This window comes from Mus caroli, unplaced genomic scaffold, assembly GCF_978045245.1.
Source record: "Mus caroli unplaced genomic scaffold, Mus_caroli_1 scaffold_16, whole genome shotgun sequence".
Lineage (NCBI taxonomy): Eukaryota > Metazoa > Chordata > Mammalia > Rodentia > Muridae > Mus > Mus caroli.
In genome coordinates, this window is record NW_028227271.1 from 23,937,256 (window position 1) to 23,952,648 (window position 15,393).

At 50.1% G+C, this 15,393-nt stretch overlaps 1 protein-coding gene, 1 long non-coding RNA gene and 2 pseudogenes across 3 annotated transcripts; 3 read left to right on the plus strand and 1 right to left on the minus strand.

Moving 5' to 3' along the window:
* Positions 1-548: 548 nt before the first annotated feature.
* Miurf (mitochondrial elongation factor 1 upstream open reading frame) lies at positions 549-761 on the minus strand. Its single transcript, XM_085831777.1, has one exon. It carries the CDS (start codon positions 759-761, stop codon positions 549-551), a length of 213 nt encoding a protein of 70 aa, XP_085687903.1.
* Positions 762-3,564: 2,803 nt separating this feature from the next.
* On the plus strand, positions 3,565-7,446 carry LOC110310489 (mitochondrial inner membrane protein Mpv17 pseudogene; annotated as a pseudogene). The gene is made up of 2 exons (XR_015045582.1): positions 3,565-3,621; positions 6,184-7,446. The product of XR_015045582.1 is annotated as a mitochondrial inner membrane protein Mpv17 pseudogene (transcript).
* A 313-nt stretch (positions 7,447-7,759) lies between these two features.
* Positions 7,760-9,074, plus strand: LOC110310075 (small ribosomal subunit protein uS5 pseudogene; annotated as a pseudogene).
* Positions 9,075-9,235: 161 nt separating this feature from the next.
* Positions 9,236-14,143, plus strand: LOC147000734 (uncharacterized). Its single transcript, XR_015045614.1, has 4 exons — positions 9,236-9,298; positions 12,598-12,776; positions 13,613-13,684; positions 13,927-14,143. It is a non-coding gene; the product is annotated as an uncharacterized LOC147000734 (long non-coding RNA).
* Positions 14,144-15,393: the final 1,250 nt, after the last annotated feature.

The following is a 15,393-nucleotide window of genomic DNA, read 5'->3' on the forward strand; positions in this document are numbered from 1 at the left end:
CTACTAGTTAGCAGTGCAGGATTTGAAGGCAGGCACTAAATATGATTGTTATACCAACTATGCAGTAATGATAAGCTTGTGTTTCAGCAAACATGGTGTGTGTGATGCAGTCTAACTGAGCACACAAGCTGACCTGGAACTGAACTCTGATGACTTTAGCCACTCGTTTCTAATATTCTCATATATAAAGTACTCTGACATAAAATGATGCCAACTCTGTTCTGGTGGGGTTTGTAATCCAGTAAAGGACCCACATCTATTGGTGTGTGTGTGTGTGTGTGTGTGTGTGTGTTGGTTCGAGACAGGGTTTCTCTGTGTAGCCTATACTTTATCTAGTGAGTTTTAGCGAGTAAAGAACATACTCTGATGACAAAGGTCTTCCGTTTCCTAGCTTCTTGCCCAGAAAGAAGAAACCTCTAGGACCAAGGATTGATCTACCTACCTGAGGCTTCCTAATGCATCTGTGAGGTGGGGTGGGGAGCCGGGAGTGTCTCTGAAGGCACCTTTGTCTTCGTCTTGGGATTGGGGTAGGAGGGGAGAAGAGGATCCTAGATAAGGCCTCCTAGTTTGCTATGGAGGAAGACCAGGCCCTTCTCCAGCTGCTTCTCTCGAGCCTCCAGATTCTCAAGCTTCTGATTTTTCCTGAATTCTCGGCGGATGGAAGCAAAGTAGAAGTCTCGATCGGTGTAGCGAAGCTCTCGGCCTTGGCGCAGCAGAGCCCGGTACAGACGCAGCACTGCCTCTCGGCTCCACGGGGCCATGGGGGACCGACGAGTACTAATTGTCACACTCTACAGAGAAGACGCAGAAGGCTAGAGTCAGAACTGATGACAGCAGGGCCTGCTAGACACTGTGTGTGTGTGTGTGTGTGTGTGTGTGTGTGTGTGTGTGTTGGAGGGGAGGGAGGGATGGCAGGGGTTCTTAATGCCAGACTCAGAGACTTCCAAGGACTCATGGCAAAGCTGGGATCAGCTTCCTCCCTGTAAACAGCCCCTCCTGGAGAAGTTCGTTTAAGGCTCACCAGGGTTCAACAAGTAGAGTTTGAGTCCTGGCTGTGCCATCCCACTGCCTGGGGCACTTAGCATAAAGTACAGTGGGCATCAGCTTCCTCATTGTAAAACAGAGAGAACAATGACATCATGAGAGTACTTACTACTCAAGGTTATTTTGAGAACTGCTCCTAAAAAGCCCCTGTAATGGAACTCTACCGGACAGTGTGGCCTAGAGTAGTTAAAGACCAGGATTTATATCTGGATCCTGGCACCACCACATAAGCAGCATCACGCTGACTGGCCTCATTGTTTTAGTTACTTTTTTTCCTTGTATCTGTATGGGTATTTGCCTGCATGTTTGTCTACGTGCCACTGTTTGCCTTGAGAGTGTAACAGTGTCCTATCCTTAGACTGGAGTTATAATATATACAGTTGTGAGCCACCACAGAAGTGCTGGAAATTGAGCCTGGGTCCTCTGAAAAGCAGCCAGTGCTCTTAACCACAGAGACGTCACTCTACCTCTTTCTTTCTTTTTATTCTTTCTGTTTGTTGGTTTCATTTTGCTTTTGTTTAATTTGGTTTCCTGATGCAGGGCCTCTCTAGGGAGCTCTGGCTGTCCTAGAACTCACTCTGTAAAGCAGGCTGGCCTCAAACTCTGAAATCCTCCTGTCTCTGTCTCCTGAGAGCTGAGATTAAAGGTGCGTACCAAGTATATGACGACATCGTTCCCAAAAGGAAGTAATTTGCCCACTCACCACAACAATCCAGACCCTAACTCGCTGGAATGAGGTGGGAGGGATGTCTTACATGTGTGCACTTCGGGGCGTTCAGCAAACTTTGCCAGCACAGGGCCCAGGGCTCACCAGCCTCAAAACTAGGCTGGAGAGAGGAATCCTCCCCATAACCCTATGAGGAAGAAACAGTTGTTGTATGAGCCTGTATGTGTTTCAAGGGTGAAGGGAGTTCCTGGATGAAAAACAAAAAATGATCTGAACTTTGGGCTCCAAGACAGAAGCAATAGCCTCTGACCTTGCTAACTTCCAGCGCGAACCGGGGCAAGCCACCGCTGTCCCTTTTTCCTCAACTGCAGAGCAGCTCCCCTTTGGCCCTGAGGGTCTTCCGGGATGCAAAAGATGCAGAAAAACAACGGAGGGCTGGAAGGAGAACGTCACGCAGGGGCTGGAACGAGGTCGCTGAGTGACTGACTACGGGCTCCGATCGGAGTACAACGCCCAGAGGACGGGGACGCAGACCCCGGGGCCAGGCTGGCTCTGTGGCTTGAGGCAACCAGGTCTTGAGGCGGGGCAGGGCGAAGCTTGGAGGCCCCGGTGGGAGCCGGTAGCCCCCGAACCGGCCCGAGCTCAAGCGGGCGATCCCCGGCCGCCCTCATTCGCTCCCTCACTCACCCGCGGGCCTCGCGCTACCTTTCCTCAGGACTCGCCACTCGCCCAGTACCTCTCTCGGGGTCACCCATCAACATGGCCCCTCTACTTCCGGGGCACGACCTCGCTCGCTGGGCCGACGGAGACGCGACACAGAGCGCGGAGGCGGGCGGAGGCGGAAGCACTTCCGGTCGGCCCCTCCGCAGCCTCCCTCCGGAGGCGGAGCCCGGAACTTAGTCCGAGGCTGCCCGTCGTGGGGCCCCGCCCACAGACGCAGCCACGCCTCTTGGGTGACGTCACCTAGCCCCACGGCCCCTCCTCCGAAAACGTTACTGTGCAGTCTCTGTGTAGGCTCAGTGCTGGTTGGGTGTGGGTTAAGGGAGGAGCCGCAAGTCCTCACCCTCCACCTGCTGCCTACATCTGGCCTGCGAAAGGCTCTGACCACGTGTGGAAGTGGAGGTCAGGAGCTTAGGAATCTACCCCCGACCCAGTCTGACTGGTAAAAATGACAGACAGTTAAGTTCAGCAATTACCACTCAAACTGGACTTAAATCCAGAGTTCCCTTCTTGAAACACCTATGGTGTTCCAGACACTGAATTGGATACTTGACACACTGCATTTTGTCCAACCCAGCCTCCCTGTTTGGTAGACTTCAGCATTCCAGTGTTACACATGGGAAAATCGAGGCCCAGGGAGGCGGGGTCATTTGCACTGAAAGCTGAGCCCTGCAGAGGCTCACAGTGGGTCCCAAGCTCAGTGTTTCTCCAAAGTGTGTGGCTTTCCATTCTTCTAGGCCGCCCTACTTTGCTTTTTAAAGAAAGAAGTTTGTGACCCAAATAAATCTAGCTTGTGAAATTTCCAGCTAGAAGACCGGGTAACCTATCCCTCGGGACGGCCTCCTAAGTAGACAAGTTTTCCACTTGTAAAGGACAAGGAGACCCTCTGGGGGAGACCTTAGGATTACCCACTCACACACAGAGTCTTGGATGCCAGGGTTACCTTTTCCAGATTCACTAACCTTCCCACACTCACCCTACTCCTGCCCCCATGCTCCCAGTATAATGGGGGCTGAACATTAAAGTGTCTTCCAGCCCCCACATATCTGTGGTGTTTTGGAGGCCAGAGACCCACCAGCCGAGACACTGATGCAAACCTCAGGGTTGAGCCAGGTTTCACAGAGCGTGGGCAATCTGGGATCCTCTGGACTGGGTACAGGACTGACATAACCATCAACTCACATCATAAGGTAACAGGGTCTTACAGGAATTGCAGCTCAAGGGGAACATTCATTTACCCAGGGCACCGGTTCATGTACAGTAGGCATTTCAGTGGTGAATGAATGGACCGGAAGGTCAAAGAAAGGTCAGGGGTCAGGGTGATCAAGTCTGTCTGGTTTGGAAGGGGCCTTTGTGCTGGTGGTACACTTGGGGCAACGGGTTCAGTTTCCTGAGCCTTGCTTTGCTCGTGTGAATGCACTTGCCTAGTACACACATTGCCCTGGGATGCATTCAGTGCTGAAGGGGAACAAAGAAGATGACCTCATGGGACTAAAGATTAGAATTAAATGTCAAGAGAGCATGAAAAGGTCGCCATTGTGGTTGGTGGCTTTTGTTATTATAAAACATAATTCTCTTTCATGCATGGGTAAGCACAAAGGGATTTGGAGCCAGATTAAAAATTTTTGGAAAACAGGGGCTTGGAGAGCTGGCTCAGCAAGTAAGAGCACTGGCTGCTCTTCCAGGGGACCCAAGTTCAATTCCCAGCACCCACATGGTAACTCCCAAATGTCTGTAAGTTACAATTACAGGGCTTCTGACACCTTCACATGCAGACATACATACAGCCAAAACACCAATGCACATAAAATAATATGTGTATATATGGAAATCCAGGACACTAGTTCCAGGGTGGGCCCTCAGGGAAAGTCTCAATCTGAGGTCCCTTGGGAGGCCTCTGTGACCACAGGTCCAGAAGGCCAAGGCAGGGTGCTTGGGGGAGGGGGGGGCTTGGGGGGGGAGGTCAGTGGGTAAAGCACTGTCCTGAGAACCTGAGCTTGAATTCCCGGAACCCATGTAAAGTCTGAGGTGGTAGCATGAGTGTTTGATTCCAGTGTACCAATGGGGAGACAAGCACAGGAAATGGGAAAAAACCTGCCCAGTTAGCCTGGCCTGCACAGAAGGGAAAAATAAGAGGTGTTTGTTCACCTTCAAACAAGGTAGAAGGTGAAGACCGTCATTCCAAGTTGTCCTTTGACTTCCACATAGGTGCCATGGCGCCTGCATTCACACATGCACATGTGAACCCGCATGCGCACATGCATGTACCACAAAGGTTTCAAAAGTGAACAAGACCCAGGTATGGTGGAGCACTCTTTAATCCCAGCACTCAGGAGTCAGAGGCAGGCCGATCTGTATGAGTTTGAGGCTATCAGGTCTACACAGCAAATTCCAGGCCAGCCAGAGCTACACAGTGAGACCCTGTCTCAAAAACAAAACAAAAGAATATTTTAAGATGAACCTATTTTTCCTTAATGGCGGCCCCGTGAGCGCTAACGCTATTGCTTCTGATGTACTCAGTACCTGCTTCCGAAGCAGATGGAGATGCAGAAATCAAATGCAGTTTTAGTCTTCCCAGATGGACGTCACGGTCAAAGGGCAGAGCTAGAGAGGTGTGCAGACCACTGCTGTAAAAAAAAGCCTTCACAGGTTCTGCAGAAGTCCAGAAGAGCAATGTGGTTAAGTTCAGGTTGGGCGATGGGGCCGGGGTGGGGGGGTGGGGGGGTGAGGAGACATGGGCTGAGGGTGCTCAGGGAGAAATCCAAAACTACGCAGGTGTGCTTTGGTTTGTTCTGGATCAGTCTTGGGGACGAATCCTGCTAGCTGACAGCCAGGTGGTATCTGCAGGGGTCTCAGGATATCTGGACCTTAGTTTTACACTTCTAAGTAGGTTGGTAGACACATGGAATCCAAACACCTGGGAAGTGATGGGAGAGGTCAGGGATTCAAGGTCATCCTTGGCTACATACTGAGTCCAAGACTATCCCAAGCTACATAAGACCCTGCCACAAAACAACGGCAAAATGCCCAGAACTTGAAACTGACTCACACCAAATCAAGAGGGAGAGGTGAGTGAGTCAGGTTAGATTACACCTGTGGCTGAGGGTTCCAGCGCCAAGTCCAGAGCCAGCGTGGACCTTGCATGGCCTGTCCAGACCACAACCCCAATCTTGGTCCCGATTATGATAAAAATAAAAAGCAGCTCCCTGCCAGGATCAGGCTTGTGTCTGGAAAGGACCAAGCTTGGCTTCTTTGTGAGGCCTGGATGAGTGGCCCGAGCCCTGAAGGAAATCAGACACTGGGACTTGAGTGACACCACACTTTACCTGTGGTTGGCATCACATGGACCAGGTACTCTAGTCCTCAACACAGATCTGCAAGCAGAAGAACTGGCATCACCCTAAGGACATCCAGAAAACTGGATCTTTAAATTTGGTTGTTTGTTTTTTTTTAAAGATTTATTTATTATATGTAAGTACACTGTAGATGTCATCAGACACTCCAGAAGAGGGCATCAGATCTCTTTACAGATGGTTGTGAGCCACCACGTGGTTGCTGGGATTTGAACTCAGGACCTTCAGAGGAGCAGTCAGGGCTCTTAACCACTGAGCCATCTCTCCAGCCCAGACCTTTACATTTGTATTAAAGGCAATGTCTTGCAGTGCAGCCTCCGGTGTAGAGGTGCATGTGGGGGTAGGGAGGGGTTATGTTCAGTTACAAATGTACATGCGGGTTCTTCTTTTCTTTTTCAGGAAAACACCAAATGGCAGGTGACGCTGGTGCACCCGGGGCCCAGGATCAGGAGGCCTTGGTGGCTTCTGCGGAGGGTTCGGCAGAGGTCTTAGGGACTGTGGCCTCCGGGCTCGTGGAGGTAAAGCTGAAGACAAGGAGTGGGTCCCCGAGGTTCTGCACAGAGCTGGCACTCAGGGAGCATGACACTCTACCAGAGAGCCCTGGCAGCACATCCGTGGAAAGTCCAGGTTCTGACAGCTGGATCACTGATGGGCATAGGTGACATAATCTCACAGCAACTGGTGGAGAGGCGGGGTCTCCAGCAACACCAGGCAGGCCGGACTTCTGACCATGGTATCCCTGGGCTGTGGCTTTGTGGGCCCTGTCGTCGGAGGCTGGTACCAGGTTTTAGACCACGTAATCCCGGGCACCACGAAGGTGCATGCACTGAAGATGTTGTTAGATCAGGGGGGCTTTGCCCCATGTTTCCTAGGCTGCTTTCTCCCACTGGTAGGGATACTCAGTGGAATGTCAGCCCAGGACAATTGGGCCAAACTGAAGCGGGACTACCCTGATGCCCTCATCACCAACTACTATCTCTAGCCTGCTGTGCAGTTAGCCAACTTCTACCTGGTCCCCCTGCATTACAGGTTGGCTGTTGTCCAGTGTGTTGCTATTGTCTGGAACTCCTACCTATCCTGGAAGGCACATCAGTTCTAAGCGTGCCTTGTTCCACGGTTTGCACCTTGGACTGATGCACCGTGACCCTAGAATGCTTGGACAGCTTCTTCAAACTAACCACATCAGGACTGGAGCGGTGGCTCAGCTGTTAGAAAGAAGCATGTAGGTGCTCTACAGAGGACCTAAGTTTGGTTCCAAGCACCCACATCGGGTGGCTCACAACTCCCTATGTCTCAAGCTCCAGGAGATCTGATGTCTTCTCCTGGCCTCTGAAGCACCTGCACAAACATGTATATACCCACGAATAGGCACGCATTTGTAATTAAGCACACAGTGAAATCTTTAAAAGGAAGGTGTCAGCTTCCATGCTAGGGGGTTGCTGATCAGAATAGGGTGACCACTCTGAAGTGGCCCATTTCACTCTAACCACTAAGACATTTATAATATTGCTGTCACTCTGGCACTTAGCTGATGGGGACACATTATAAGAATTGTGTCCTGGGGGCTGGAGGGATGACTCAGCCAGTAAGAGCACTGATTGCTCTTCCGAAGCTCCTGAGTTCAAATCCTAGCAACCACATGGTGGCTCACAACCATCTGTAAAGAGATCTGACGCTCTCTTCTGGAGTGTCTAAAGACAGCTACAGCATACTCATATATAATAAATTAATTAATTAATTAATTAAAAAAAAAGAAGTGGATCCCTGTCTTAGTTAGGGTTTTACTGCTGTGAACAGACACCATGACCAAGGCAAGTCTTATAAAAAACAACATTTAATTGGGGCTGGCTTACAGGTTCAGAGGTTCAGTCCATTATCATCAAGGTGGGAGCATGGCAGTATCCAGGCAGGCATGGTGCAGGAGGAGCTGAGAGTTCTATGTCTTCATCCAAAGGCTGCTAGTGGAAGACTGACTTCCAGGCAACTAGGGTGAGGATCTTATACCCACACCCACAGTAACACACCCATTCCAACCAGGTCACATCTATTCCAACAAGGCCACACCTTCAGATGTTGCCACTCCCTGGTCCAAGGATATACAGACCATCACAATCCCTGTCGCCAAGCTGGGCCGCCTGGTTTAAGGACATGAAGATCAAGTCCTTGGAGGAGATCTACCTGTTCCCCCTGCCCATTAAGGAGTCTGAGATCATTGACTTTTTCCTGAGTGCATTCCTAAAGGATGAAGTTCTGAAAATCATGCCAGTGCAGAAGCAGACTCAGGCTGGCCAGTGGACCAGGTTCAAGACATTCATACCTATTGGGGACTACAATGGTCACGTTGGTCTTGGCATTAAGTGCTCCAAGGAGGTTGCCACTGCCATCTAAGGAGCCCATCACCTTGGCCAAGCTTTCCATCATCCCTGTGCGGAGAGGCTACTGGGGGAACAAGATTGGCAAGCCCCACACTACTGTTCCATGCAAGGTGACTCTGTGCTGGTGCGTCTCATCCCTGCTCCCAGAGGCACTGGCATTGTCTCTGCTCCTGTGCCCAAGAAGTTCCTGATGATGGCCTGTATAGATGACTGCTACACTTCAGCCAAAGACTGCACTGCCACCCTGGGCAACACTGCCAAGGCCACCTTTGATGCCACCTCCAAGACCTACCTGACCTCTGTGTTCACCAAGTCTCCTTATCAGGAATTCACTGATCATCTTGGGAAAACCCACACCAGAGTCTCTGTTCAGCTCCAGCTGTGGCTACCACAAAAGGGTTTTTATACAAGAAAAATAAATGAATTAAGTCTGTTAGAAACAAACAAACACACAAACAAAAAACAAATGCACATGCGTTCATGTGTGTGGAGAGGTTAGAGGTCAACGTCAGATGCCTTCTTCAACCATCCTCTATTTTGAGACAGGGCTCCTCGTTGAACCCGAATCTTCCCTTTTCAGCTTGATTAGCTGACCAAGCAGCCAGCCCCCAGAATCCTTCTGTCTGCCTCCCTGCACCGGGTTCACAAGTGCGCCCTATTGTGCGGGCATCTCACATGGGTACTGAGCTTCCAAACTCAGGTCCTCCGTGTGTCAGACACCTTCCCAACTGAACCATCTCCCTAGCGCCAACCTCAAACTTCTGCTCTTCCTGCCTCAGCCACCCCAATGCTGGAACTACGGCGCTGGCTGTAAGCTGAATGGTGGAAGTAGATTCTGAACTCAGGTCTGAATTCTCCACAGGGGGCCGGGGGCGTTGCTGGGGACACTATAATCTAACTCTGAAGAGACAAGCGAACTGGGAAGGGACAATCAGAAGATTGGATAGAGAGGCTTGAGGATGGACAGGGGGCATAGTCACAAAGGGAGGCGTGGTCTCCGGGGGCGTGGTCTCCAAGGAAGAACTGAATATGATCACAAAGCCCCGTGAGCTTGATGCTGTACTCCGCACTAGGAGCTCTCTGTGGCTAGCTGGAACAGCGAGAACCAGGGCAGAAGCCTGGAGACTGGAGAATGAAAGGCGAGTCCTGGAGGCCTGGGAGATTCTACTGAAAAGTAAAAGGGACTGGAGGAAGAAGGGGACAAAAGCTAGCCGTTTGTGCTGTGCCCAGATGGTCTTGGCTTGGGGCCACTTGTTTTGGCCTGCTGTGGGGAGGGGCAAGAGAACCCATTTTTGGAGGGAAGTTGAAGAAGCTGGAACGAGGGAACTTTCTGTGGCACAGAGGGGACAAGGAGATTGAAAGAGAGGTCAGGTGCGCTTTTCTGGAAGGGTAGCCCCTGCTCCAGCGGGTGACAGAAGTGTGTGATTTGCGCCACGCGTTCTTTTACTTTGCCCAATAGGTTGTCTTAGAAAGTCGAGCCCCTCGATAAATGCCAGTCCACCTAAAACAGTGGGAAATTTGAAAACTGTTTCTGAGTGACAAGAGAGAGCACTGACTCCAGCCTGCTTCCCCCACCCCACCCAGGGGACAACCCAGGCTGGTGGAGGAAATGGTTATAACCAGAACAGTGAAGCTCTGGAGAGCAAGCCAGCCTAGGACCCAGTTAGCACTGTCCCAGAGCCATCTGCTAGATGCAGGGTCCGCAGGCAGGAGGGAGACATGTAAATCTCTGCTGCCTATACTGTGCACAGCCATGTTGGGACAAGCAGATGGGAGACGAGCCTGTGCTTTGCAGTAATGAAAGGCTGTAATACTAATGGACCACACTAGATGCTACATGAATGACAGGTGGTTTTCTTTTTTCCTTTTTATTCCTTTTTTTTTTTGGAGGCAGGGTTTCTCTGCATAACAGCTCTGGCTTTATAAACCAGGCTGGCCTTGAACTCACAGAGAGTTCTACCTGCCTCTGCTTCCCAAATGCTGGGCTTAAAGTTATACTCCATCACAGTCAGTGGCAGATGGTTTTCTTATCCCCTCTCCATCCCCTCTGCTCCTGAGAGGACTGGGTATCTGAGCACTGTGTACGTATTTTATAGATGAGGTCCTTACCATGCTGCCTCCTCAAAGGACAACATGGACACCCAGATGCCGGGATGCCCCAAGACTGCCACTTATAATGCAAAAAGATTGGTAAAACACAGGGATAATCTGAAACAGTGTTCGAGGTTCATAAAGTCACTAGAGGGTCTGCCAGCCTTGGCCTCTGACACCGTTGACTCCTGGCTCACCAAAAGCAGCTTGTCCCTCTTGTTTCCCTCCAAGGGTTGGTTTGTTTGTTTGGAGACAAGGTCTAGAACAGTAGCCTTGGCTGTCCTGAAACTTGTTCTGTAGACCAGGCTGGCCTTGAACCCAGAGACCCACCTGCCTCTGACAGTGCGGGCTTGTGTGTTTCTTTAAGACATTTGTTCATCGGGAGGCAGAGGCAGGTGGATTTCTGAGTTCGAGGCCAGCCTGGTCTACAAAGTGAGTTCCAGGACAGCCAGGGCTACACAGAGAAACCCTGTCTTGAAAAACCAAAAAAAAAAAAAAAAAAAAGACATTTGTTCAGCAGAAAGGGGGTTTGCTGTTCTAACTACGCACGCATGCAGAGCCCACACAAATACCTCTCTCTCTCTCTCTCTCTCTCTCTCTCTCTCTCTCTCCCTCTCTCTCTCTCTCTCTCTCCCTCTCTCTCTCCCTCTCTCTCTCTCCCCCTCTCTCTCTCTCTCCCTCTCTCTCTCCCTCTCTCTCTCTCCCTCTCTCTCTCTCTCTCCCTCTCTCCCTCTCTCTCTCCCTCTCTCCCTCTCTCTCTCTCTCTCCCTCTCTCTCTCCCTCTCCCTCCTTCTCTCTCTCTCTCTCTCTCTCTCCCTCTCTCTCCCTCTCTCTCCCTCTCCCTCTCTCTCCCTCTCTCTCTCTCTCTCTCTCTCTCTCTCTCCCTCTCTCTTCCTCTCTCTCTCTCTCTCTCTCTCTGAATCGGGACCTTGCTATGAGACCTAGACCGCCCTTCCCCAGCTGCCCTCAAATGCTCGGGGATCCTCCTGCCTCAGGAGGAGAGTGGCTGCCCTAGGCTTGCTTACGCTGCATGTAGGGCTCTTAGAGCCTCTTTAGGGACCAGCCCAGAGGAGTAGATGGTAGCATGCAAGGGAGAGTGAACAGCCCTGGGTGCTTCATGCCAGAGCTCAGTGCCACCAAGAAGAGCTCACACCTGAACACAGATGGATACCCTCCATTGCTGAGTGTGTTCAAAGGTTGGCCACTTCCTAGAAAGTTCTGGTACTTTCTTATCTATGGAAAAGGAGAACAGGACAAATCCTTTCTTCCTCCCTCTTCATTCCGCGTTATTTCTTAGGCTTGGTTTTGTTTGACCTTCATAGAGTTCTGTGATTTTTCTTTTCTTTTTTTTTTTTTTTTGGTGGAGGATGTATCTTTATTATCTTAAAATTAATATGTGTATGGACAGATAGTGTAAACATAAGTGAATGTGGTTTTGAGGTCATATCTGAACCCCAGGATTTAGAGTAGAGAGCCAAATTCAGGTCCTCAGAGAGCAATGCACAGTCCGTCTGCCTGCCTCTTCCCCTCCCCTCCCCCACCCCCCCTTTCTGGTTTTCAAGACAGGGTTTCTCCGTGTAGCCCTGGTTGTCCTGAACATCACTCTGTAGACCAGGCTGGCCTTGAACTCAGAGATCTGCCTGCCTCTGCCTCCCTGAGTGCTGGGATTTGAGGCGTGAGCCACCATGCCCAGTTTTGCTTTTGTTTTTTGTCTTTTTATGTCAGTATCCACTTTGTCTTTGAAAATCTAGGCTGCATTCTCTTTCAGTCAAAGGAGGAGGAAAAAAATGATACCTATCAAAAGATGAATAATGCAGATTGTTCACTGCAGTGAATGTAACTAAAATACACTCAGAGGGGCAGAGAAGTAGTGTGGTGGTTAAAAGCACTGACTGCCTGCCCCTGCGGGAAGACAGGGTTCATCGGCACAGTCAACTCCAGTTCCAGGGTATTCATCGCCCTCTTCTGGCCTCCATAGGTACTGCATACATGTGGTACCTGCATACACAGATATACATGCCTGCAAAACACTTATGCACATAAAATAAATCTTTTAAAATATACAGTTAAATTTTCATACATATAAATGCTTTCATAAAACCATAATATGGGTTTAGGCAATGGTGGCTCACACCTTTAATCTCAGCACTAAAGAGGCAGAGGGAGGCAGATCTCTGTGAGTTAAAGGCCAGCCTGGTCTACATAGTAAGTTCCAGGACAGGCAGGGATACATAGATAAACCGTGTCTCAAAAAAAAAAACAAACAAAACAAAACCATATCTACAACCGAGATGTTATATTATGCTTGTTTGTTTATTGCATACATGTGCCGCATGTGTGCCCACAGGAGTCAGTTCTCTCCATCCAGCATTTGGATGCAAGGGATGAAACTCAGGATGTCCGGCTTGGCGGCACGTGTGTTCATTCATCCAACTACCTCATCGGCACCCTGGCTATAGATGTTTGTATGAACTGCTTTGAGTCCTCTGTGACAAAAGGAAGAATGAACGGGGAGAGAGCTGGCAGGTGGGTGCCTTAGGCCTCACTGACCACCAGGGGGCAGTGCAGCCCAGCTGGAAGGGACCCAGTTGGGTTAGTGTGCTCTGTCCTTGACCTCAGAAAACTGGTAAGAACCCAGTCCACCCAATTCAGCTCGCCCAGGCTCCCTCAGAGCTACTCAAGGTCATCTGTGCAGCACCTGGCAGCCCATTCCCCTTTCTGGTTTTGGTTTGTTTGTTTGTTTGTTTGTTTTTTGAGGAGGGGTTCTCCCTATGTAGCCCTGACTGGCCTGAAACCCTGACTGGCCTGAAACTTAGAGATCAGACCGGTCTCTCTGCCTTCTGGGTGCTGGGATGAATGGCAGGCACCGCCACACCTTGCTTTTTGTTTTGTTTTGAGACAATGATACACTCTGTAGCCAGCAGTGGTCTTGAACTGGGCCCTCCTGCATCTGCTTCTCTTGCCCATATTGCTAGTTCCTTCCAGGGCAGTGGTTCTCAACCTCCCTAACTCTATAACATCTGTGTTTTCTAATGGTCTTAAACTGTCTCTGTGAAAGGATCATAAAGCAGCTTCAAAGGGGTCGGACCCACAGGTTGGGAACATCTGCTCTAGGGCATCTTAGCACACACACACATACACACACACACACACACACACACCAGCTCTAAACGGAAAGGGATATTCTGTGTCTAGGGACACAGTTGGTTGTCATGCTTTGGGGGAGGGTATTGCACTGGCATCTAGCTGTCAGAGGCTTGGATACTACTAATAACTACCAATCAGGTGGCTCAGGCTGGCCTCAAACTTGCCGTGGGGCTGAGGATGAGCTTGAATTCCTTCTCCATCTCCCGACTGCTCAGATTCCATGCGTGAACCATCGTACCTGGTTCCTGCAGCCTGGAAGATCAAACCCAAGACTTCCTGCATACCAGGCAAGTGCTCTAACAACAGTGCCTTAGCTCCAGCCCTCCTTCCTTTTCCTTCTCTTCCTCCCTCCCTCTTTCTTTTTAAATTTATTAATTTTTAATGTGTTGGTGTTGCTTGCATGAGAGTGGGGAATACCCTAGAACTGGAGTTATAGACAGCTGTGAATTGCTATGTGGGTGGTGGGGAATTGAACTCTGGTCCTCCAGAAGAGCAGCCGGTGCTCTTAACCAGTGAACCATCTCCCCAGGTCCCCCCACTTTCTTTCTTTCTTTCTTTCCTTCCTTCCTTCCTTCCTTCCTTCCTCACTAGGTAGCCCAGCTGGTGATGGTCTCGAGATGACTCTCCGGCTTCAGACTCTCAATGGCTGAGGTTCCAAGCGTGTGCCACCATGCCCAGTTTTCAGGGTGGATCTCACAATCTGCAGCCAGAACTGGATGTAGCAATAAAGTTGAACCAAGAACAGAGTAAAGGAAGTTAAGTGGAACCTGTGGGTGTCAGACCAAAAGGTCACACTGTCCTGTAGTGAGGGTGATGTGCCCAACTACGCTAGGGTGAGAACTTTTTTGAGGGGGTTGCCCCAAGCACAAAGAATCCACAACCCTTTAAAAATGTCACAGAGTCCAGTTGCCCACTTCAGTACCGGTGTCTTCATCAACCCAGCTCGGGGGGATGGAGGGAGGTGGTGTTCATTCTTCCCAAACCTGCCAACTGATGTTGAGCCTAAAGTTCTATTAATAGAAAGATGATGAAAGCCATTATCAACGGCAAGTTGGAGAGAAGAGGGTTTATTGAACTTACCCTTCAATATGGTGTAGTCCATTATTGAAGGGCAGGAACTCAAACGAGGCAGGAACCTGGAGACCAGAACTGATCTAGCATTCCATGGAGGAGTGCTGGCTTGCTCCACATGGCTTGCTAGGCCCGCTTTCTTATAGAATTCAAGACCACCAGCCTAAGGATGCTCCCATACAATGTATGAGAGGCTGGGACCTCCCATACAATCACTAAGAAAATTCCCGGCAGGCTTGCCTACAGCCTGATTTCTGAAAGTATTTTCTCAATTGAGGTTTCCTTCTCTCTAATGACTCTAGACACAGAACAAGCCAGCACAGAGGGACACTTGATGGACTGGTCAGGAGATGCAGGGGACCTGGGCCTGGTGGGACAGCCTGCAATCCCAGCCACTCAGGAACCTGAGGCAGGAGGATCACAACTTTAGGGCCAGCCTACAGTACATAAACAGACTCTTGTCCCAAAAATAAAGAAGTGAGTCAGGCATGGTGCTGCACATGCCCGACTAATCCCAGCACTCGAGGCAGAGACAGGGGATCTCTGTGAGTTCCAGACCAGCCAGGGCTGGACACGGTGAGACCCTGTCCCAAAATAGCAAAGCATGGTGGTACATGCCCTTAATCCCAGCATGAGGGAGGTAGAACCATCTCTGAATTCCAGGTCAGACAGAGTTACATGCTGAGTCCCTTTCTAAAATAAAATAAAATAACCAACTAATTCAATTGCACTAATTTTTTTTTTTTAAAAGAAGGCCAAGGATGTGGCTCAGTGGTAGATGGCCTGCTTACCACGTATGAGGCCCTGGCTCACTCCTCAGTACTGAGAGGAGGAGAGAGAGAGGAGAGAGGTTGGTCAACGATGGTGACTAGTGACTATTCAATTGGCTGGTGGACAGTTGTGTAGAAGAGGACCTGGCTGTGTC

Bases quoted from the DNA above. Each gene is read 5' to 3' on its own strand.
- Miurf (XM_085831777.1), bottom strand. From the start codon at position 761: ATGGCCCCGTGGAGCCGAGAGGCAGTGCTGCGTCTGTACCGGGCTCTG.